Here is a 23,130-nt window from a genome sequence, read left to right as displayed (position 1 = left end):
CGTTGTTGAGTTGATTTACATACACACCCAATAAAAGGAATCTCGATCTGCTCAGCATGAAAATGTTAATCAAATACATATACTGTATATACCATATGATAGTCATGTCTTTGTCATCATGCCCTTACTTTATGACTATTATTGGTGTCATAACCAAAGTTTCAGTTTACCATAGTGTCCTCCGCATTCTCCAGGTGTGATAAAGGCTGGCACTATGAATGTAAGGCCAAAAGTCAACATGAATCATATATGAATCATGTTGTCATTGAGTCAACATGGGCAAAAACCTCTAAGAAACATTTCCATTGCATGGTTGAATGCATGTCATGTCTAACAATTGAGACTGTCCTAAGACAGAAGGGGGTCCCACTTTGAACCAGGCTGGTGTACCACATAAGTATTAAATGCCACTTCATATGTATATTTATAGTTTAATAAGTTCTACTGACCCTATAATTAAAATTCTTTAAAAAATACACATTGCAACATACCAAGAGGCATGTTTAAAGAACGTCTTTGTGATCTTGTTTCTGTGTCTACATTTTTATGTTTCTCTTCTTGCATCCTATAGGTGAAGATTGCCTATATCAACTTCCTGAACCACTGCTATGTTGACACAGAGGTGGAGATGAAGGAGATTTATACTTCCAACCACATGTGGAAGCTGTTTGAGAACTTCCTGGTGGACATTTGTAGGGTAAGCAAGCACGTATTTTACATCTCAGAGTGTGATCACTAGATGGAGATGCTATTGTGCTTTGCATTATGTCAGGGGTTTGAGCAATTAATTCAACACAACATGTAGTGAACATATGCTACCTGTTGCCCATGTGCAAGATGTGTGATCCAGTGGTTGTGCGTCATGCTAATATCTTTTCTCTCCTTGCCTAGGTGTGCAACAACACCAGTGACAGGAAGCATGCGGATACCATCCTGGAGCGTTACGTAACTGAGACAGTCATGAGCATTGTCACATGTTTCTTTAGCTCTCCTTTCTCTGACCAGAGCACTAGCCTGCAGGTAATCTGGACTACGCAATAAAGCATTCTAAAAACATCATACAACAAGTCTAATACTGTATAGTCTGCAGTCAGTCTGGCATTTAAAGCCTGGAAATCATGCCTGATTTTTTAGAAAGTTTAATTCTTTAAAACAGAGGATACACATGTAAACACATATGTACTGTGTGTGTATATATGTATGTATATATTTATATATACACACACACACAGTATAAAATATGACATTTTTTCCTCTGCATAGATGGCTCGTCATATGTATGTAAGTACTAGTAACTCTCCCCCATATTTTGTTACTCAACCTTTGGGTGTGTTCCTTATCAACAGATTCTGATTGTTAAGAAGTGTCAGTGTGGCTTTTCACATTTTCATAGCTTAGTCAGCACACAGACTCTGTTGTATCCAGATCTGTGGGTGTGTTGCACAAGGTTTTGCTGGGATATGGTGCAGATGATGCATGACCATGCAACATGGTCCCTATTTCTAAGACCTTGGTGCGTTGGTGTCTGGTCACCCAAGAGTTTCCTAATAAATCATGACCACTACCCTCCCTAGACTGATTGCCAAATACAGCGTACAGTAACTTTGTGGTGTGATGTTGTATTAAGTTTCCCTCTTGACATCTTGTTTTTCTCCTGTCTTTTGTTTTAATCTGGTTCCAGTAGAAGTAGTTCATTTCTTTTCAAGTATCCAAATGCTAAGAATTCCTAACATTGAGGTTTACCGATACATGATGATATCACAACCCTCTTTGTCTTGCAACAGGCCGCCATTCTTGGAAAAATAACTGAGGTATTTATTGTACCCTAGAGCTTTGGCCAGCTGGTAGATTGCTCTTTCATCGTGGGGGTAGAAATCAGTTGTACTCTGTTAAACACTGGTATAGTATTTTGTGTTGGGAGTGCAAATGTTTGTAAACAGCTGGCCCTCTTGACCCAAAACTTTAGACCCTTCCACCATAGGGGCATTAGTATCCTCACATTAAGGTGTCTAGCACAATGGGTTACGAATACAACATAATGAGGGAACACAATAGTCACTGTGCTGTTAAAGCCTTACCCACAGTTTGTCGCTACCACCTATCCTGTACAGTTTGTGTTTTCCTTTCTTTCTTTACCCTCCCTCATTATGTTTTTTGATATGTTTGTCTCATAGACTCGTCAGCCGGTGTTTGTACAACTGCTACAGGGAGTGTTCAGGGTATACCACTGTAACTGGCTTAACCCTGTTCAGAAGGCCTCAGTAGAGGCTTGTATTAAAGTACTCTCAGACGTGGGTAAGAACACAGACCACCAACCTCTCTTGAAGCTTATTTTTGTTTTAATATCAGAAAAGACATTGTAGCACATATTCAAAGCATCAAACAGAAATATCTAACATCTAAATGTCTATATTTTTACATCTTCCTAGCCAAGAGCAGAGCCATTGCCATCCCAGTGGACCTGGACAGTCAGGTCAACAACTTGTTCGTCAAGTCCAATAATGTGGTGCAGAAGAGCATCCTTAACTGGAGACTATCGGCTAAGAACACTACCACCAAAAAAGACTCCGGCATGACTACCTCCAAAGACTACAGAAACATCATTGAGAGGCTACAGGTCGGTGTCAATATAAAATGTAGAGGTTTCATCATTCTTTACTGCTTAAACTCTTGGCTTGACTAATGGTTCAAGGTATTTAAAAGCAAATGTATTTTCCCAAAGTTTCCCTACTTGATGGTCTGAGCTCTTGTCAAGGAGCCACTTGTTTTTCCTCTTAGACAGATAAAGGAGTCCATTTCCATGTCCTCCCTGGGCTAGAAATAATAGACCTAAATTACTTCTACTGTACATACTTCTACAAAAACTACAAGACTATCTATATTTGCTAATGATGGGTACTACAAGTGTTACAGCAGCACTAAAAGTTGTGTGTGGGACCACATGAGACCGATCCAAACTCCCTGCCAATGTCATTATTAATAATTGGAAAAGGATGTATTGATATGTTAAAGTTGGCATAACACTCATGATAGGTGTGTGTCAAGCAAAATACTGAAGTAGTGGTGGCTAATGGCATCCTGTTTTTAGTAATAAGCTAAACCGTTACACCCAAATTTCTTGTAAGTCATGACTCAGTATTCAGTGGAACTCTGAAAAGTCTGTGACCCATTTTGGGTGTTATCTCCGTTTAATGGTTGGTTGAAACATTGATAGCATTTCAACGACAAAAAAAAAACCTGTTTCTATTCAAAGACCAAACTAGTCATATTTTTGTCATAGATTTGCCCAGCCATGTTTAGGAATATTCACTGTCCCATTCCAGTAATCTCATGGTAAAGCACCACCCAAAATGGGCTCCTACCAGTTTTTTTTTTTTTTTTAAGGGAATAGAATTTCCTCAGAGTGTATGTTTCACTGTCACGCCTAATAGCTCTTTTCTTCTACCACCCACCAAACAGCCCACACTGTAATGATGCCAGATGTGACAGGAAGTTCATAGAGAAGGGGTGGTGCATCATTACATATGGTTTCCTTTTTTAGTGCTTAGTGAACTGGATATGTGAACTTCTGTGTTTCTTACATTATCTCACAAAGCAGTCATGTGCATATTTGAAAGATTGCCAAAGCTGAATTTTTTTTGGGGTGAAATGTGAATGCATGTTGACTAATATGAGTCAACTAATCTGAATCTCTGAATGAATGAAATATATACCTGATTTAAACTGTAAAAATGTCTCTTGTATTAAAATATATGATATATCTTGTGTGTTACATAAGAAAATGGGATTTTAAACAGATTTTTATTCATGAGTCATTTCTAAAAGTTGACTTGTTAAGGCTATTTTGTCAGTCAGTAAGTGAAAATGTAAAGTATTTAAAGATGTGATAAGAAATTGGTTTATTTATATCTGACTAAAGATAAGACTGATTTTTGACTGATAAATGTGGAGATTACATCCACTATGTTTACCATCCCTGAATCACAAAACATGCTCAAGTCTTTTACAGTAAAACAAACTCTGGTTGTATGTCTCTATGCTCTGCAGGACATAGTGTCAGCGCTGGAGGACCGCCTTCGGCCGCTGGTCCAAGCTGAGCTCTCGGTGCTTGTGGATGTCCTGCATCGTCCAGAGCTGCTCTTCCCTGAGAACACAGAAGCCCGCAAGAAATGTGAAAGTGGTGGATTCATATCAAAGCAAGTCTGAGCCTAGACTTACTTTACAGTATTTATTCATTATTATATATGTACTATTAAGATTAATTAAGTAATTTACATTGATATGCTTCTATGCAATAGGAGGACTTATTTTAACAAGACAAGAAATAATCATAAATTTGACCGAATCAATCCTTTAGACTTTTTATTTTTTCATGATATTTACACATGCACTTAAGTACACACATATGTACAAACACACACACAGACACACCAGTTTGAACTGAGATAGGATTACAGAGAACCTGGCGGGACACATGGAGCCGTTGTTGTTGTTGCAGGGATTATCCTACTACTTATGGCTGCCATTGTGGAATACAGTAGGTTGCGGAAAAGTGTGTTAACCCTTACTAGCTCTAGGGAATCTCTAGGCTCTGTGTTGGTGTCAGGGAGTTCAAAAACACATGTGCGGGTGATGTTCAAGATATGCAAAACAAGACTATGCTGTTTGTCCAGATCTATTGTTTTGGTCTCAAAGGCCAATCACTTTAAGATTAAAATCATTTTACTCAGTGTTGGGGTTAAGTAGTTGAATGACTGCTGATTTCATCAATCCAATTTTATGTGCTCACCCTTTTTCTCTTTCACCCTTCTTCTCTTCTCCTGACCAGACTGATTAAACACACTAAGCAGTTGCTGGAAGAGAATGAGGAGCGTCTGTGCATCAAAGTACTGCAAACACTGAGGGAAATGATGACAAAAGACCGGGGCTATGGGGAGAAGGTATGTACTTACACTGTTCCTTTTTCTTCATCATCATCTACCTGTGGTCCTGTCCAAGATTAACCCACATGTGAAAAAACACTTTCTGACAACTTAGAGTACAGTTCTCATGTCCTGCTGCGTCAAAATGACTAGACAACATAAGGTACAAGGGTAAAAATGATATAAAATGCTAAACTGTCCTTGGTTGCCTTTGGAGCCTGTATAACATGCATCAGTGATGGTGTCAATGACTGCAGCCAAGGCAATTTGTCAATTCTCCAAGTCTCCAAGTTATATTTGGCGCACACAAGCACATTCTTAATAACAAACAGATTCTCTCATTGCTTTCTTCCCAAAATACCTTATCAAACACTAAGCTAAGCCCAAAAGATCTGAGGAATGAATCAACATGATTAACACTATTAACAACATGCATGCTCCAGCTCAACTCAGCCATTGACTGCTACTGACGTCTTGTACTAATCTCTAATTGATCGCTTCAACTCTGTCAGCTTGTTTTTCCTGTGTGAGGCTAAATCAGCATTTTTGCTTAACAGGATAAAACAAATTCAACCCACAATTTTAATTTAGCTTCTAATGAAATGAAAGATATGTAATTTGACTTTGGATTCAGTGGCTGGTAATATGGTAATATGGTGGAGATTTTGTAACTGCATTGTGTTTGTAACTCATGCATGCGCATAAAGTAGCAGCAGCTAAACACACAATCCTAACAGTGATTTTATGTTGTCTCACTGATGTATAGTTTCTGGCAGTAACTCAGCAAGAAAGGTAACAATGTGCCAACAAAAGGTGAGGAAAAAATAAACACTGCAGGTTTCAAAGTATTTTTAAAAATTGTATGTTTTATTAAAAAGGAAATACCTTTGGCGTGTTTGCAAGATCACAAGGATACCCACAATGCATTTATATGAACACTGAATCACAACTAAACTGTTTGTTGACCAAAAAAATAAATAAATAATATTCCAGAGTACCTTTTTGAAAAAAAAGAGTTGATCCTCAGAACACAAAATAGAAAATAAAACCTATACATTCACAAATAAGGACATATTCCTAACTAAAAAATACATATTGAATGTATATATTTAACTGCACCCAAATAATATCTGTGCATCTATATGAAGACAAGGTAAATGGGGATTTCAAGGGAGCAGCGGCTATAAATATACTTTTCGTCTGAATCCAAAGCCTGATTTACACCTGTTGCAACATGTTTGATCAGGTTGAGTTTCGCAGGTTAATAAAACACTATGGGCCTGATTTACTAAGATCCCAAATAGTGGGTACTAAATTGCGTGCTCAGTGCAATAGAAAAAAAAATGCGCGCTTCATTTGTGTGCGTTTTGTGAGTGATCTACTAAGAATAACTGTGTAAATGAAAACGGATACAACAGGGTGGAGACAGCAGTATGTAAATGAGGGTTTTGCGTGTCTGAATGGAGAGTTTAGACAAGCAGAAAGCTGCAAGCACAAAATGAAATGTGATCAGGTTCTAGTGGAAGAGGTTAACAAATATATTGAGTTATAACAAAAACACATATTACCAGAAAAACCCACATACGGGAGATTATTTTGTAAAACCAAAAATAGTCCACTCCAAAATATTAACACGGATGGAAAAAATCCATCCTGTGCGTATTCTGCAGTCATCTGAGCGCAGTACGCAGCCGGTTAATATCTGTCCTTCAAAGGTATTATTTATAGACGCAGTTTCCGTCAGTAAAATTACCTTCAGGTTTGGTAAATCACAATGTGTGTGCTAAATAACATATTTGCATTTTCTCCTCCCTGTATTTTGCACACTGGAGTTGAAACGCCTCATATTACATATTCATTATGACAAATGTACTAAATGAACAGCGTGTATTATCTTACACATTAGAAAAACGCAAACCTCAGTGTGCTGCGTTAGTAGATCAGCTTGCATATTTTTTGCAGGTGATTTCAAGTTTGCACACGTTTTTACACACGCAGAGCTTTAGTAAATCAGGCCCTTCGTGATCACTGCAGAGACCCATGTTCAGTTTTCTACTTCAGCCAGGCAGGATAATAAAAACATAATTTTCAGGTGGGAAGCCAGTCAGTGATTATATCATTATCATTTCACTCCTGGCTCCTGCGGGTTGACCACGACCCCTGTACAGATGAGTGTGTGTGTGAAACAAGCAAACCAACCACTAATGCTTAGGTCTAATGCTTAGAGTCGTAATTTAAAACGATGTGGCACCTCAACAAAATCAGACTGTTGTTTTATCCGCAAGTGTTAATACTGCAAAGTTTTTCTTCTGGTCCAAAGACTACAACTCTGTCATCTGCATACAAAGTGACAGATAACTTATACTTATACATACACCGGTGGTCTTACTAGTATGTAACCTATAATCTCTACTTGTTGCTGTGACTATATAGATCAGGCTATTGTTTTCTGCATCCATTCAGCCTGTCTGGCATTATGGATTCAGTCCACTCTAAAATTAACCTTCTACATGTTAGTCCTTGTGGTGACAGTAAGCCAAACCCAAAAAGGGTTTGTTGTCAAGGTTCCCTGTAAGAAAGGCACTTTTGAACAAGGTGAAAAAGATATGATTTACAGGGCTCCATTTCTCATATGGGAAACACTGTATACAGTTGCATTGTTGTTGTTGTTTGACAGATGGCATGAAGGAATATGTGCAACCTTATAATTCTCTAACGAATATTGATTTAAAGGAAGTAAATTCTTGCAATCATTTTTTCAATTTTAACATTAAAATCTTTTTCTGCTCATCAATGTTAAAGCAGCATCTGTAATTTCAGGGTTATGAAACAATGAAACATGAATGTGGGAAGGTGTTTTTACTATTATTAATCATTGTGCCGACATGGCCAAATTTGATCTGGCTTTGGGCTTTAGCATGTTGTCCTTTAACAATTTTCACTAACTTGACACGCTTTGCCTGTGTGAGTGTGCGTGTGTGTGTGTGTGTGTGTGTGTGTGCGTGCGTGCGTGTGTGTGTGTGTGTGCGTGCGTGTGTGTGTGTTTGCGACCGAGCTTTAACTCACTAATCTGGCTCTACTAACTCTCTGCCTCCTATACTTTTTCTCTTCCAGCTGATTGCCTTTGATGATGAAATGGATGTGGCTGAGGTTGATCATTTTATTTATTACTTTTGTGATGTACATTCCGTTCGTCACCCACTAACAACATTAATGTGCTTGTGCTGCGAATAGACTTTCTAGCCTCACATTTTCATTCGTGGTACCTGTCAGCAGATTAGTCCATCCCACCCTGTTGTTCGCCTCTTAGAGTTCCTCCTAATCCCCATGTTAAAATGCTGCTAGATTGTGTAGCTCACATTATGCAATATGCTTGTCTGCTGTACCTTGTGTGTGGTTGTGTGCTTAATGTATTGGAGTGTACTCTTAAGGTAAAGGAAGCAATGTATTTTTAGAAGAAGTTACTGAATGCATTCTGGAGAACACAGGCAAATATTATTCCTGCATTTTATCAGTACAGTCTTAACTATTTTAAAGTGTTCCTTTTCTTTAATATCTTTATTTGAAAAGCATGTAACAGAACAAAATGCCCATAACAGCAAATGTATGCAGCTAAGATTGCTCATCACATATTGTGTGGGATGTTCTTGGAATTTATGTGGAGGGACAGAGAGTGTTTTTGTTTTCTTTCACTCTGTAGCAACCAAGCGGAGTCTCTTTTTCTTAAAGTTCATGCTCTTGTTGCATTAAGTAGATTTATACCTTCTCATTCAAACCATTTAATTTCTTTGTTACTTACTCCCCCTTAATCTAATCACAGATCTAAATATAGATTAAGAGGAAACTGAATGATCAGAAAAATAGAAACCTGAGTAGACTGTAATACAATCCAAAACACCCAACTGTACAAAGTTCATCATTTGATTTTGGTGTCATGTTTGAGGCTTTGGACCGTTGTGTTGTTCGATTGGCGTTTCTCATATTTGGCTCCAGTAAATGAGCTGGATATAATACAACCAACTTTCAATATAATGCAATATAATGCTTAAATGCATCCCATTTGTTATTTCCCCAAATGATGGTCCAAATGCAGTTTCAAAGCCTACTCCACATTATAAACAGTATAATTCTGGATACTTTATCTTTTTATTTCTTCTCTATTTCACCTTTTATTTGTATTTAATCATTTATTATGGTTGAAAAGTAGTCCGATTTTTAATTAGGTTGCTACAATCCCACAAAAAACTAGAGAGAGCATAATCTGTCCCCAGTAGTAGATCCGGCCCTCTTGATTGCGCCATGATCGCCAAGTCAATACAACAGCGTAGCAGGTTATATTAGGGTTACATTGCATTATATCGCACTGATGGGGTTTTTTTTAGTCACTCAGTGTATGTGTTGATGAACTGGCCCCCTCATGATGGATGGTAGTGAGAGAGCATATTCTTCTCCTAAGCACTTGCTTCTATTACAAGAGCAGGTGTGAGTGTATATATAGCCAAGGATACTCCCATCTAACAGATAGTTCATATCACAGCGGGCAGGACTGTGTGTGGTAGCAACGTGTTATGGGTGTGCATTGCAAATGTGTGTGGTCATGACCTGTGGCCTTAAGGAAGTGGATAAAACAGGTTTCCCCTTTCTGGTTGTTATTGTGAGTCACACAGGGACTATGGGTGTGACTACAGAGGAACCATAATTTCACATGTCACTGCTGATTAATATCATGGAATAAGACCTGTCTTACACATATCTTTTTATAGTTTGTTGGGAGTTTTGTTTTAGAAACGTTTAGTTGAGAGTTTAGGGGGTTTTTTTTGTTTGTTTTTAGCATATTCTGTAAATCACTGTAACCAAGTCAGTGTCATTGCTGCTGAACCAACCCCCTTTAGTCACAGTGATTTGAAGGCTTTCTCATAGTTTTATCAAGCTTCTTTTTATATAGAGCAGTTTTATGTTTTTTAAATTTCTAAATACTATTAGGTAAAGCCATTGTTAAGAAACATTTAACAAAAAAAAAAGATGATTATAAGCTGCAACATTCTCAGTTTCTCAGTTTCATTCTCAGCTGTGAACTTTTGTTGTATGTTATTCCCCATCTCTCTCCCTTTATTTCCTCTCCGTCATCTCTCTAGTGTTCACTACTAAACAAAGGCATAAAATGCCCCCCAAAATATGAATTATTTAAAAAATAAACATATCTCAAGTTCCACTACTCTTCCCCCAGAACATGATCTTTATCAGCAAAGAGGGTTGACAAGCTCAGTAGCTGTAATGATGTAACCCATTGCACTTTTAAGACTTGTGTTATCTTAAAGTTAAGCTTGAAAGTTCATTCTTGACCTTTAAAATTACTGATTGGCAAAATAATCCCATAGACAACAAGAACTCCTGCCAGGGATTATTTTGTTGACCTCACATGAACCAACCTATTGTTAAGACTTTACCTAAAATGACCAGCAATACAATACCATATGTTCAAGTTCAAAAATGAACTTGTGTGCATTGCTATAAAATTATTAATATGATTTTTTCTTATTATGACTTACTTTGGTTGGGACAGCACATGTTGAACTTTACAACCAACTTCTCTGCTTCTCTTTAAATCTGTAATTTTATTTAAGCCTAAATTTAATGATAATTTTCATCATTGATTAATTGATCGATTTTATCTTGATTACATGTCAGAAAATATAATTTCCTTGAGGCCGATGTGATATTGCTTGACTAATCTAACCAAACATTCAAATCTCATATTCAATTTACCATCATATACTGTAAGACAAAGAAAAGCAACTGAACGATACAATACAATAAAGAATGAAAAACAGGGAAACAGGGTGACAGTAGTCAATCAGGGGTACTGTGAGTGCAAGTGAAGTGAACAATAATTTTAGCTGGGGAAATAAAGAAATTGTCGGAAAAGGGTCTTTCCAGAGTTGCCAGGAAGCAACACATTCTCAGTTTCACTGTCATGTCTCTCTGTTTTATTTTCCCTCCTTCCTTCCCTCCTTACATGCCGATTTGTACTGTAGAGATGGAAATCCCCAGCTTCCACAAAAACAGGGCTGTTCTCAGAGACGAGCACTTTTGTTTCTTAGACTCCTCCCATTTGCAGCGTCTTAATAACGTACACGTACTCCCCTCAACTCCCTCGCACATGCCCTATGCCACTCATTCATGCACGTACTCACATTAGCATGTGTGTGGATATCATTCAAATGGATGACGGGCAAGCCAAAACCTCAACTTCCCCTCAGCAGTGGCAAAGATAAACTGCCATGATAAATGGTTATATAACCCCAGTGTTCAGCCTGCTGCTGCTCTCTGACCTACCGCAGCAACCCCCCAACTCCCACCCACAGTTCTCTAGGATTGAATGCAGCTGTCAGCTAAACCACTGTTAGATTGAACCCATCATATTTCCAGTTGTTGCATGCCCAGTGTTTGTGTGTGTGTGTGTGTGTACATGTATGTGTGCGTGTGTGTATGTGGATATAGGGAGGTTGATGAGAGAGCACAATGAAGCAGAGTGACGGTTTACCCATTAGCAGAGGTTATCTCATCCTTCCAGAAATAGAAACGTGATCAAATGTGAGGCAGGTGAAAACAAGACACGACCAGCCTGCTGCTCTCATTGTCGAGCCTGATAGTATCATTGACTGCATGTGTTTGTGTTTCCCTCACGTGCTTGTGCGCTTCTTTGTGAGACTAGGAGAGGTTGAATGGGTCAGATGGAGATGATGTGTGTGTGTATGTGTGTGAGTGTGTGTGTGTGTCTTATTCTGGTGATGTAATACGGTTCGCAGGGAATGGTGCAGAGTACGTAACCCATACATGTAGTTAGGGTTATATAAGGGATTATTTCTATGCAGGGACAGTGTGGTGGTCTGAGTGTCCATGTGTGTTCCTCAGTCCCTCCATCTATTTTTGTTTATGCCAGCAGTGAGAGTCTTCTCACCCTCCGGACCATTACATGATCCTTTTTTTTTTATCTTGTGAATTTTTTTGACCACACCCCTGCTAATCTCTCTCTCTTACATTTCACTTTCACTTTCTCCGCCATGTTTTCAGCTCTTCTAGGGCTTTCTAACTTCGCCAGTGTGCACCTTGTCACCACTCCCATTGCCGCCTCGCTGCCAAACAACCTCAGATAGACTCTGTTTGTCCTCATTGAGCCTCCTGTATGCTACTGTGGGTGAAGTCAGGAGACGCTGTGGGCTGTTGTTTTTTTCTCAGTCAACAGGGGGAGCTGCAGACGTTCCCCAGCAACACACAGCACTGTCCCAGTTTCCTTAACTTAATGCTGCATGATTCTTGGGCCTCTGCCAGCTCTCAGGCAGCAGTTACATAAGAGCCAACAATTTTCTTTCCTTTTTTTTTTCTCTCTTTTTCCTGGAATCTTAAACTCTCTGCTGATGTGTGACCTTCAGTGGTAATTGCCAATAAAAGTGCAGCAGACACATCTTCCGGGAGACAGTAGCAGTGGTGCGCCTCGCTTTAGATAGTGCAGGGTTAACTGGGGGGCCTTGGGGTAAGAGGGGTGTTCATTTGGGTGGTGCACTCCGCCCCAAGCATCTCCTGTGAACTGTTTAAGGTCAATTTTATATTGTTAGCAGAATGCAATAAACAGAATTCTTTCATTATGATATGTTTCCATGATCAAACAAAACAAGTTTATTTCCCGGTGAGATGAGGTCGAGCAGCTAACTGCTCACTGAGTCTTGTTGTTTTGGGATGTGGGTTTAGTTATGTTACTCTAAACAGAGGGAGTGTTTGACTATTAGGAGATCCTGGAGAAAGGTGCAACATCCACAGAAGAATACACAGATTTTTCTGGTCAGTGAAATCAAATGACTTTAACTTTTGAAAAGGCACTAAATCTCATTGTGCCTATTTATGTGGCATTGCCTCTGTGGACATTTTATCACATATTCTGGGAAGCATAATAAGTGGAACTGACGCTAACAATTATGGGGTCAAGTTGTCTAGCTAATGCATCTTTTAATACACAAATAAAATTATAGAGGAGTTGTCGACAATAGTAAACATATCAAATAAGGTCCGATTACGCACACAAGCCACAACAGCGTTCCATCGAGCTGAAAAAGAGGACATTAGAGAGGCAGTTAAACTACCGTTGCGTGTTTCAGTGGAAATCAAAGTGTTGATGTAAAAGGAGGGCTGATATACGGAAATTCCTATCAAGTTGCACAATTAATCAGCACAAACTTACATGACTGGGTTACAGAAGGAACATTTACCCATTTTTAGATTGCATGTTTTTTTAATTTAGTTTGTCAAATTCCCTCCCCCGTTTATCAGTGATGTTTTGTGTTGCATGTGTGTGCATGACTATAGTTATTTTTATGAGCTTGTCAGTTCAGTAAGTTGTTTACTTCCATGAAGAACTGGGATTTGTTTGACCTCTGTGCTCTGTGGGCTTCAAATTTCTAATCACATTTTATTTTATTCAGTTTAATGTTTTGTGTGATATTGTCAAATTAGATTTTATGAAAATTGAGGGACTTTGTGTTATTGGGCCAGGAAAATGATTTATACTTTGGTTGCTAATTTGCATTCAATTGTTTTGCAAATTCAAACTTTTTTATTTAGCTCAGACTGTAAATGTAACCATAAAAATAATTTTAGTGATTTTATTCACGTGTGATTTGTGTACTTTGGAAAATGCAAAGAAATGTAGGTGTTTTTATACTGGAGGTTGCAGCTCTTTCCATACAAGCCAACATACCCACTCATGCATGTAAAGCTTAGTTCTTAGATCTTAGGTTCTTAATCAGATTGTTTTTTACCACTGTCATATCATTTTGATTTTTGTTTTGAACTTTGTAGTAGAAAAAAAAAGTTTTATAGTTGTCAGCATCCTAGAACTACTGCAGCTACATACAGCTGCTATGATGACAGCAAGAAGCCCGTGACAAACGATAGCCAAGTATTTTTTTTTTTGCCTGGATTACAAGTAATTCTCATGTGGTCTATACAGAAACCAGTGTGAACACTAAGATGAATGTGCATAGTGGTACTCAGATGAGTGTCCCTATTTCTGCTTTTATTGACTCTTCATTTATCTTTTCTTTGTAGTATAAATGCAGAGTCATGTAGGGGATAAGCAGCAATACTTTGCAGCAGGAGGTTAATAGTGAACCACAGGATATTAAACACACCACAGTGTAGCATTCTAGCGAGTAGTCAATGATGTGGTGAAGACTTTTTTTTTTTTTCTCTGTGGAGCTTCTGCTTTCTTGCTGCGACAGGTTAATGCTGCTTTCATCCATGCTGCACCACTAGACTAGTGCTGTGAATACACTAAACACAAGATACACATTGAGTTAAAATGATTTCCTATGCAATTCATGATCACTAGGACCTGGCTCTTCAAATCACATACATTTATGATGAGCTGTTGTGCATGTGACTGTTTATCTTAGTGAGCAGTAGAAAGTTTGATGCTTAGAAAGGAGACCAAGGCCATGCTGCATCTGTAAAGTTTGGTCATGAGGGATGAGTAGCTTGTAGAGTTTTATGGAGGTGCTACTCTTTGGGGAGCAGAAGCAACATAACTAATTCAACATCTTTAAACTCTGACTAACATCATCCTTTTATTTCCAATCAGCTGGCACCTCCGCCCGAGCCTGAAGTCCCTCCCGAGGTGTGTTTAAGACCCATATTGGCCCACTGGCCGCTAATATGGGTTACTGCTGATCAGAGATGATCTGTGATATCAGTAGACTTACTCCACCCCCATTGTACTTGTGCTCAGTCTTACACATCTCTTTATCTATAGAGATAAGAGTCACAACCCATCCCCACGCACTTCCTCTTTTGATGGCCCACTCATGCATATTGCTACCTGTGTGAAACTTGAATTATGCTACATATCAGCCTTTATTTGTCTATTGCCTCCTACGTGTCCACTCATTCATATCTTCCTCCCTCCATTAGTTAAATTTTTCCTTCACCTCTAGATTTTTTAATTGAATTTTTTTTAGTCTAATTTCCTGACCTTCTCTCAGTGACGGTGGGGGTGGGGGGTGGGGGGGGTTAAAGTCATGGGTGAGGTGTTTTTCCATGCCAGATTGGTGCTTACAGTGTGTGTCAGTAGCTCACAGCTCCGTTATGTAACCTAGACAGAGCTATTTTTTTCTTTTTTTTTTCTCCCTTCATTCTCATGGCTTGTGTGCCCCCCCCCCCCCCCCCCCCCCCACACCCCCTTCTGGCAGCTTGTCGCACTCTTACGTAAATAAGTTGGGCTCTTTTGCCACCGTGTCTGCAAAGTAAAGAGGGAGTCACCACATGCCAACGTGTGCGATCTTTGACTGAAGACTGAAATTTGAGAGTTTTTTTTTTTTTTAAATGAAAGAAAGATTTTAAATAAACAATGAAATGATTTCTTTCTTATTAATAAACCCTTTGTTGGAGTAGGATGTTTTATAACAAACATCAATCCTCTCCTGCATGAAATCTTGCATGACTTTAATTCAACCTCACATCTTCCCTGACACATCCACTTCCCTCTTAACTGCATGTTCTAATTTGCACCCAGTTTCCTGCATGCTAGTAAAGTGACTAATTTGCACTGTATTAACACCTTATTTTGTTTTCTAATTTCTCCCAAATTTCCCTTCCGATCGTTTTTATTTCTTTCTTTCATTTATTTATTTATTTATTTTATTACTTTCTGCTAACTCACCTCACCTTTAAGGAGCTTGATCCCAACCAGCCACAGAAGCAACTGGAGGATCAAAGGAGGGTAGGTACTGAGTTTGCTTTGCTGATGGTCAACAACTGACTGTCGTGGTGCCCTCAGTCACACTACTTCCACAGCATGGTGCTTGCTCACTTCCCTGTCAATTTTACCATATGTAACCAACAGATGGACATGATTTTTTTTTTTCTTCTCTTTGGTGGCTTTTGACATATTTGGCCCAGAGGAACTGTGGGACAATGATTTACACCAAACCAACATGTGCCAAAACTGAATGTCAGCACATGATGAGATGAGATAGGATACAGTGTTGGCTTTTAACATCACTGACTGAGGTCAGAGGACAAAAGGCCAAATAAGAAGATGACGTGTGTTGTTTTTGTGAAGTTTTTCTAACCTTATCCCAGTTAGGCTTCAAGGCCGGACACTGAATACGTTTTATTTTGTATTGATATTTATTCTAAAACTCCACTTAAGCTGCAGTAATTTTTAAGTTTATATTGAATTGGCTTGATCACTCAAATGAGGATGCAAAGTAAAGGGGCTAGGCTCTCAAGTTATAATTCAATCCATTTTACATCATGGTTTTCCAAAGAGGTTTAATTTGTGTTTCCATGGTGCCCTGTAGCTTTTTTTTAGTTATATGTAGGGATTTTTTATGTGGGACTTAAGTATTCATACAATTCATGGTCCTTGCCGTATATTAACAATCTGACTTTGGCCTCCAGCTCCCTTTCTGTGACATGGTAGCTGAAAGTATGACTTCAAATCCTAACATCCGTTTTCACTGACAGGGAGAAGCTCTGCGACAGATCTTGGTTAATCGATACTATGGGAACTTCAAAACGGGACAGAGGAGAGATAGCCTTACGACCTTCAGCAACGGCCCACTCACACCTGGAGCACAAGGAAAATCACCTACAGGTATATGTAACAATAGAGTATCTGTGTACCTAAATTGTTAGGCTCATAAAGATAAGACGAGAGGAATTTGAAATGATTTACTTGGGAGATAAATCAAACATTAAAATTGTTAAGGCTGTAACTGCCACCTGCAACAGATTAGTTTGGTTATGAATAAAGAAAAACTTTCAGCTTTAGTCATGCTCATTAAATCTATAGGAACTAGAAAAGAGGAAAGTAAGTCAGCATAAACAGTTCTATTATGTAGTTGAACCAGGCAGGTAACAATGGAAAGAAATCAGCCAAAATATTTAGTAAAGTCATAATGTTCAAGTCAGATTTAAGATTTTATCTACTAAACTAAAACTAAACTTTAAAATAAAACGTTTTCCTTTATGACACATTTTTTGCTTTTTTCATTTGTTTGATTTTCTGATTTGTGAATTATTTAGTTTCTGTGTTTCTGTGATAGATTTATACATAAACCCTTTACCAATGTAATCCAGCCTTCTTTTAAGTTTGGTATATTTTAATAGATTTTTGTAGTCACTGTAAGCTTGATTTAAAAATAAAAAAAATAAAAAATCCCCCCAAAAAACCAAATAACATTTATACTGTATTTCACATGAAAGTGCAGCAGATTATTTGGAAGTTCCTTTCATGTGGGAAATGTTTGTCTGTTAGTTACGCAGGATGCACAGTCAGTGACAGAAGTCATAATTTCCACTGGGTTGAGGTAAACACAAGATAGCTTGTATCTGTGCCGACATCGCCCACCTGGTCCGAATTACGTTTATGTACAGCAGTATACATTTTGTGTATATGCGTATTGTGTTTACAGCAATACATTGGCAGAAGGCCGTACATATGCACAGAAAACTCCATCCATCTGTCTCTCAATCTTTGCTCTAGTGAGACTGACATTCACCATTTTAATAGATTGTTCATAAATGACATTTATTCTTTCCAGCTCTGTATCTCTTATTAGCGATATGACTCATCGTTCATCTCTAATGCTGTAGAGCAGAGGAGAAAGTAAAGAGCTTATTCACAGCCACGGCCTTGTACTCCTTTAAGGCCATGGACCTCGGCTCTGCTACTGAGCATACTGGCTCTCTCCTCAGCATAACGCAGGACGTGTTGTTGCCAAGCGACCAGAGAGCCAAGCTCTGTCTAGAATGGGATGTGTTGTTGATTCATTCAGTCGCCCAGCCAGAGATGGCTCTGATGGGTGCTGTTATCTCACCACTGATTCCCTGGGTGGCTGTGGTAGCCAGCAGCAGGAGTAGGAGTTAAAGTACCTCCATGGATTACAGACACATCTGATATGATATTGTTATTTGTGCACCATGGCTGAAATGATCATCTGTGGCTCCTTCCGTGCATCATAAACTCCTTTTTATCAAAAAGCGTTGTTCATTAGAAGATGCTCTGGGCTCTTAATTAAAGCCACTACATGTAGAATGTTTATATGATCATAGTATCTTACAGATGAATCAGATTGCACATGATTTGGTTTGATTGATGCAGTTTATGAATTCCTTTTAGTCCTTTTATCTTAGTTTCCCCAGACAGGATCAGTGGTGGGGAGGTAGCTGCTTGCATTGCTGAATGTGGGGGTTATGGGGGGATGGGGGGAGTGGGGGGGATGTCAGCGTTTGCAATCTGTAATAAGCCATCTTGTGACCAGCTACTATTGTTTGATATAGGACTGAAAAAAATATTATTAATCTGTATCTGTTTTGATTATTAATTAATTGTTGTGTAATTTTTCAAGCAGAACTGCCATGCAGCCTGTAATTCCAGCTCCTTATATGTGATGATGTACAGTTTTTCTTTGTCATATATGATAGTAATTTGAATATCTTACTGTTTTTTTACACTTGGAACTACAGTATAATGGACATTTTCACTATTTTCTGACATTTTATAGTCTAATAATTCATTATTTAATTGAGAAAATCAGAAGACTATTCATAATGAAAAAAAAACAAAAGTTGCAGTCCTAGTTTCACATCCTACTTGTTCACTGTTAGCTTACTATTATATGTGTAGCCAGCTATATTTCTGTATGTAAACGTAGTGACTGTGATCTGGATAACAGCATCCATCAAACTGCATGAGGCATGCAATACGATGAAAACAGCCTAGCACTTAAAATATGAATTGAATCATCAAATATGATATCAGAATTTGGCCTTTTATTTAAAAAAAATCCAGACAGAAATGTGAATGTAACCAAATTAGTGTATGTGTTAATTATTTTTCTTATGTGACTATAGTTGTCAGCTCCGGGGTTGGAGGTCGAGGGGAGCTGAGTTTGGCAGAGGTCCAGTGCCACCTGGACAAAGAAGGGGCTTCTGATCTCGTCATTGACCTCATTATGAACGCTACCAGTGACCGGATCTTTCAGGAGAGCATACTGCTAGCCATCGCTCTACTGGAGGGCGGTAACACGGTCATCCAGGTTAGTGCAGGGGTTACTGGGTTCAACAGTGCAGAGTGGGGTGGATGAGAGGTGTTAATGAGGTCCAACGCTCACACATCTAGCCTGTAATTACAGTAAATGGGACCACTAAAAACATGCCTCTTCAGAGAGGCATGAGCAGGATCTCAACACGTAGATGTTATCTCTGGGGTTCAAAGCTGTGGTGTCAAAAGTTATTTCCCTGTAGCTCCATTACTGTCTCCAAAATGGAAAAAGGAAAGTTTCTCACTTGTCAGTGTAAACACATTTTAAAGCTAGACTTTAGTTGGATACAGAAAGCGTCTTGACGTGTTTGAACTAATTGACATCTTGTATTTTGAAAAAAAAGAGAAAGTGAGTTTGGGCCATGGATAAAGACGAAAAAGGGAAGTCGGAAAGGAAGAGGAACAGTAGTCTGCTGGGAGAAGTCCAAGCTGTGCAGCCAAACACATCATCGCCTCCCCACAGCTAGCCAGGGGTTGCTACGGCAACACAACTCTTTGCGAACCTCATAGCAAGCAAGTTGAGAGGGGAGAGAGCTGCTGTGTTTGCAACTGCTTTATTTCAGCTTTGCAGGGCAGAGAGAGTGTGTGTGTGTGTGTGTGTGTGTGTGTGTGTGTGTGTGCGTGTGCGTGCCTCTGTGTCTGCATGCATGTACTAGAGTACTAGTGTGCATGTCTTTGTGACCAAGTGTGTGACTGCGTGCTGCTCGTAAGCTGTCTATCTGTGTATTCTGGTTTTGTGGTTTTTGTGCATGTGTGCTTTTGTGTGTTGTCTTGCATAAACAGGCCCGTTGCATAATAGGCTCCTATTTGCATTGTGCTGTTACCTGACAAGGCCTGACTTCCCAGAGTGTACACAAAGGCACTCACATGACTCCTGTTACATAAGCTGCTGCCTGCATGCCTGCCTGCCTGCTTTCCTGCTTGCCTGCTTGTCTGGGTGAATGACGCCCAGCGCCCCGGGCCTCCTAACATTCCAAACTGGACTTTTAACTGGGTCATGCTCTGCTGGTGGATAGAGGGCAATAAAAGGCGGAACATCTCAGTAGCTTCAGGAGAGATCCAATTGATTACGGTAGTTCACTGGTGTTACCTGGGGAAAACAGCCTTCCTTAAGGCAGATGAGCTCATCTCACTAGTTGACTCTGCTGTCATTCCATGTGCTAGTGTACCCTTTTGAGGTCAGGCCACAATTAAGAAGATGAGTGTCCACTGTTGCATGTAGTCTGTCACATGCATTTTGTACTGCAAATGTTTTTTTGCAGTACTTTGTTTGTTTGAGTCACAGCTTTGAATGTTTATGTTTTACACATTGTTACACTATCAGAGATTGCTTAGATTGGAAATAGAGCTATAAATCACAGTTATTATTGTACTGTGTAAGAGAATAGCACCAAACAACACTGTTGTTTTCCTGCTTTATATTTGCTGGTAGAAAAAAAGGGCTGCTGCCTTTTGAGTGAACTTGATAAGCAGAGGAGTTTATCGGCTTAAACAAGGAGCATGATGAATTATAAAGAAGCCTCTTGTTTCACAATTTAAGTTAGGTGTTTTTGTCCTCCTTTAGCATGGCACAGGGACAAGTGAGCTTTTCATGTATGGTCCAGAGTGAATTTACAACACATCAGCAGATGCATCACATTTCCCTATCTTACATAATGATGGATTGCCGGCCCCCTTTTTAGGACAGAGGGCTTCTTGTTGTCTAAATGAAAAGCAGGACAAAAACATGCCCACAGATTTCTCCAAGCAGTCTGTTTGTTTGTTTTTTGGGGTAATCCAAGGTCGTAGCCTAGCCAACAAAATTTCTGGGAAAAAGTATAAGAGCAGGAGTTGGAGAACTGTTAGCTGGCCTCAGAATGAGTTCTCCAGGGCCCAGAGGTCTGTGCTTGCTGGGCTCGATATGGCAGCCCCAAGGGATAGGGTAAGTGTGTTAGTGAATACAAAAAGAAATGGGTCAGGGCAGGCCTTATCCTGGCTCCCCTCCTGCATGATGTTTAAGTATAACATCCTCAATAGGCCAACAATGCTTCCTTCTCCTGAGATGTTTATCTGCTTGCTGTATTATAGAGACTTTCCCATGACGCCACATGCTGGAACATAAGGTGAAGGATATCAGGGACTCTGCCCTTTCTTGTTTCTCCCTTTATAAAATTCTAAATGTTTGGTTTGTCAGGTAAACATTTTTGGTTTGTCAGGTATTAGCCATTAGCATTTCATTTGGATGTAGTAACTGCACCTGCTCAGGCATTGACATGTTTCCAGAAAACAACAAGACACTCGCACACTTGTCCATTCACATTTAAACATTTGTTTAATTAATTATTCAAAACAAAAACAGTAATACCTCGGAAAAATATAGCACAAGCGAAAAAAAAATGGCATTTCAAAAACTGGAAATCTCACCCACCATGCAAACTACTGAGTCATCATAGCCTATCAACCACTGTAGATATATTATGATAACTCTATGCTCAGTAAGAATCAAAGAATCTTTGATGTCACTATGCATCTCATTAATACACAGTAATTGCACAGTGTTTGCTGCAGTCTTAATATTTGCTTTAAGCTTCTTTGTAATCCCTTATCTAGGCATCTGCCTATACACTGGAAATTAAGTCATAACTCAAATGCGGGACAGAGTGCAACCATCCACAGTGAAAACGCCCTCATACCTTCTGTGTGTTCATCATTTATGTTAAGCAGTCACGTACATTAATGGCAGTCCTCGCTCAGCTAGTCTATTTGATGTCTTTACTTGTAATAACAAAGTAACTCAAAAAAAAGTTTGGTGTTTCAACAGAGAATAATTGCACATTTTGGCTTTAAAACCAAAAAGTTCAGCCATAAATGAATTTTACTGTTAGCCTTGTACACACATTCACTTTCCATTCCTATGCAATGCTACAGACTGCTACATCTGTCAAATATAAGTCATTGACCCACATAGCTTGACATCAAGCCTGCATGCATTGTGGACAAGATAACATGTTGCATGACACGTTTGCTCACACCCTCTTGGTTGTTTTTCAGACTAGTATAACATGAGAAGCATGTTCTCAAGTTGCACACATATTGTGGCATAAAACTGCACTCTTGCATACTAATCTGTACACCCCATCAGCACATGCACATAAACACACACGCATGCACTCCAAGATATACTTAGGCTGGAAAGCTTATTCCAAAAACAGCCCTTAAAGAGAGTGTGTTTGTGTGTGTTATGTAAGAGAAGAAGTGTAGAAGCTCTGCCCCTCCCAGACCACCATCCATCTTCTCATCGCTGTCTTCATGACCTCAGATCCTGTCACAGGAGCAAACAGGTGGCACCGCTCTTACTCAATAGGCTTGTTGTGGCACGCTGTTCCCCTCAGTGCCTTCCAAGTGTGATTTGTCAGCCCCCACCCCCGCCCCCACCCCAGCCTCCCGCTCCTCTGCTAGGTTCAGGTTCGCTTTACAGCCACCTCTTGGAAAGCTTTAAAAAGCCTCTGCAAACTGAGTTTCCAGGCATTGGCGTAATCAACATACCACCTCTCTTATAACTGCGTAGTGGGCAGGAGATTCTCCTTTTAAACCCCACTTTATAGTTTATAGAAATTTAATGACTTCAATCCTGCCTGGTGCAGCTTTTTTTTGTTGGGCCAGTGCATCTACAATTTAGTTGTTGTTGAAGTGGTTGGATAGACTGTCCATGACTTTGCATGGCTTGTTGCCTGTTGGTCTTGAGACGCACTCAAGCGTATTTCTCTATAATTTTAATCTCATATCTGTCAGTGTCATCATAGCTTCAAAGAGCAGATCTCTGTGGTTACCAGCTGGGCGGTGGCGGTGTAAGCCAAAGACGCCCTCCAATAAGCACAGAGATGGCTTTGTCACTCACCAAGGTGTCAGGCTGGTAAGGCGGGAGCACGGATAAAAAAGAAAGAGAGAGCTGGTGGTATAAACAGGCCTTACATAACTGGCGGTGTTGATGCCAAGAGCTGGGGTGGCAGCTGATGGAGGGAACGGAGAGAAAAGTAGAAGTGTGGGATAATCAGAAAGGAGGCCCCGCTGTGCCACCAATGTTGAATCTATAGAATAGGAGGGGGAATGATGAGTTGGGCTAAACCT

The 23,130-nt window shown here is 39.5% G+C and overlaps 1 protein-coding gene across 1 annotated transcript in view; it reads left to right on the top strand.

The window, feature by feature from the left end:
* Positions 1 to 23,130, top strand: part of itpr1b (inositol 1,4,5-trisphosphate receptor, type 1b) — an 80,542-nt gene that overhangs the window by 26,820 nt on the left and 30,592 nt on the right. The window contains exons 33-40 of the mRNA XM_053315224.1: positions 572 to 697; positions 892 to 1,020; positions 2,175 to 2,295; positions 2,430 to 2,617; positions 4,048 to 4,196; positions 4,829 to 4,940; positions 16,443 to 16,572; positions 18,834 to 19,018. Of these exons, the coding sequence (XP_053171199.1) occupies positions 572 to 697; positions 892 to 1,020; positions 2,175 to 2,295; positions 2,430 to 2,617; positions 4,048 to 4,196; positions 4,829 to 4,940; positions 16,443 to 16,572; positions 18,834 to 19,018 (1,140 nt within the window). The remainder of the gene's footprint in view (positions 1 to 571; positions 698 to 891; positions 1,021 to 2,174; positions 2,296 to 2,429; positions 2,618 to 4,047; positions 4,197 to 4,828; positions 4,941 to 16,442; positions 16,573 to 18,833; positions 19,019 to 23,130) is intronic.

Source organism: Scomber japonicus, chromosome 3 (assembly GCF_027409825.1).
Source record: "Scomber japonicus isolate fScoJap1 chromosome 3, fScoJap1.pri, whole genome shotgun sequence".
Classification (NCBI taxonomy): domain Eukaryota; kingdom Metazoa; phylum Chordata; class Actinopteri; order Scombriformes; family Scombridae; genus Scomber; species Scomber japonicus.
The sequence above is the reverse complement of the archived record's forward strand: the minus strand, read 5'-3'. Positions and strand labels throughout refer to the sequence as shown.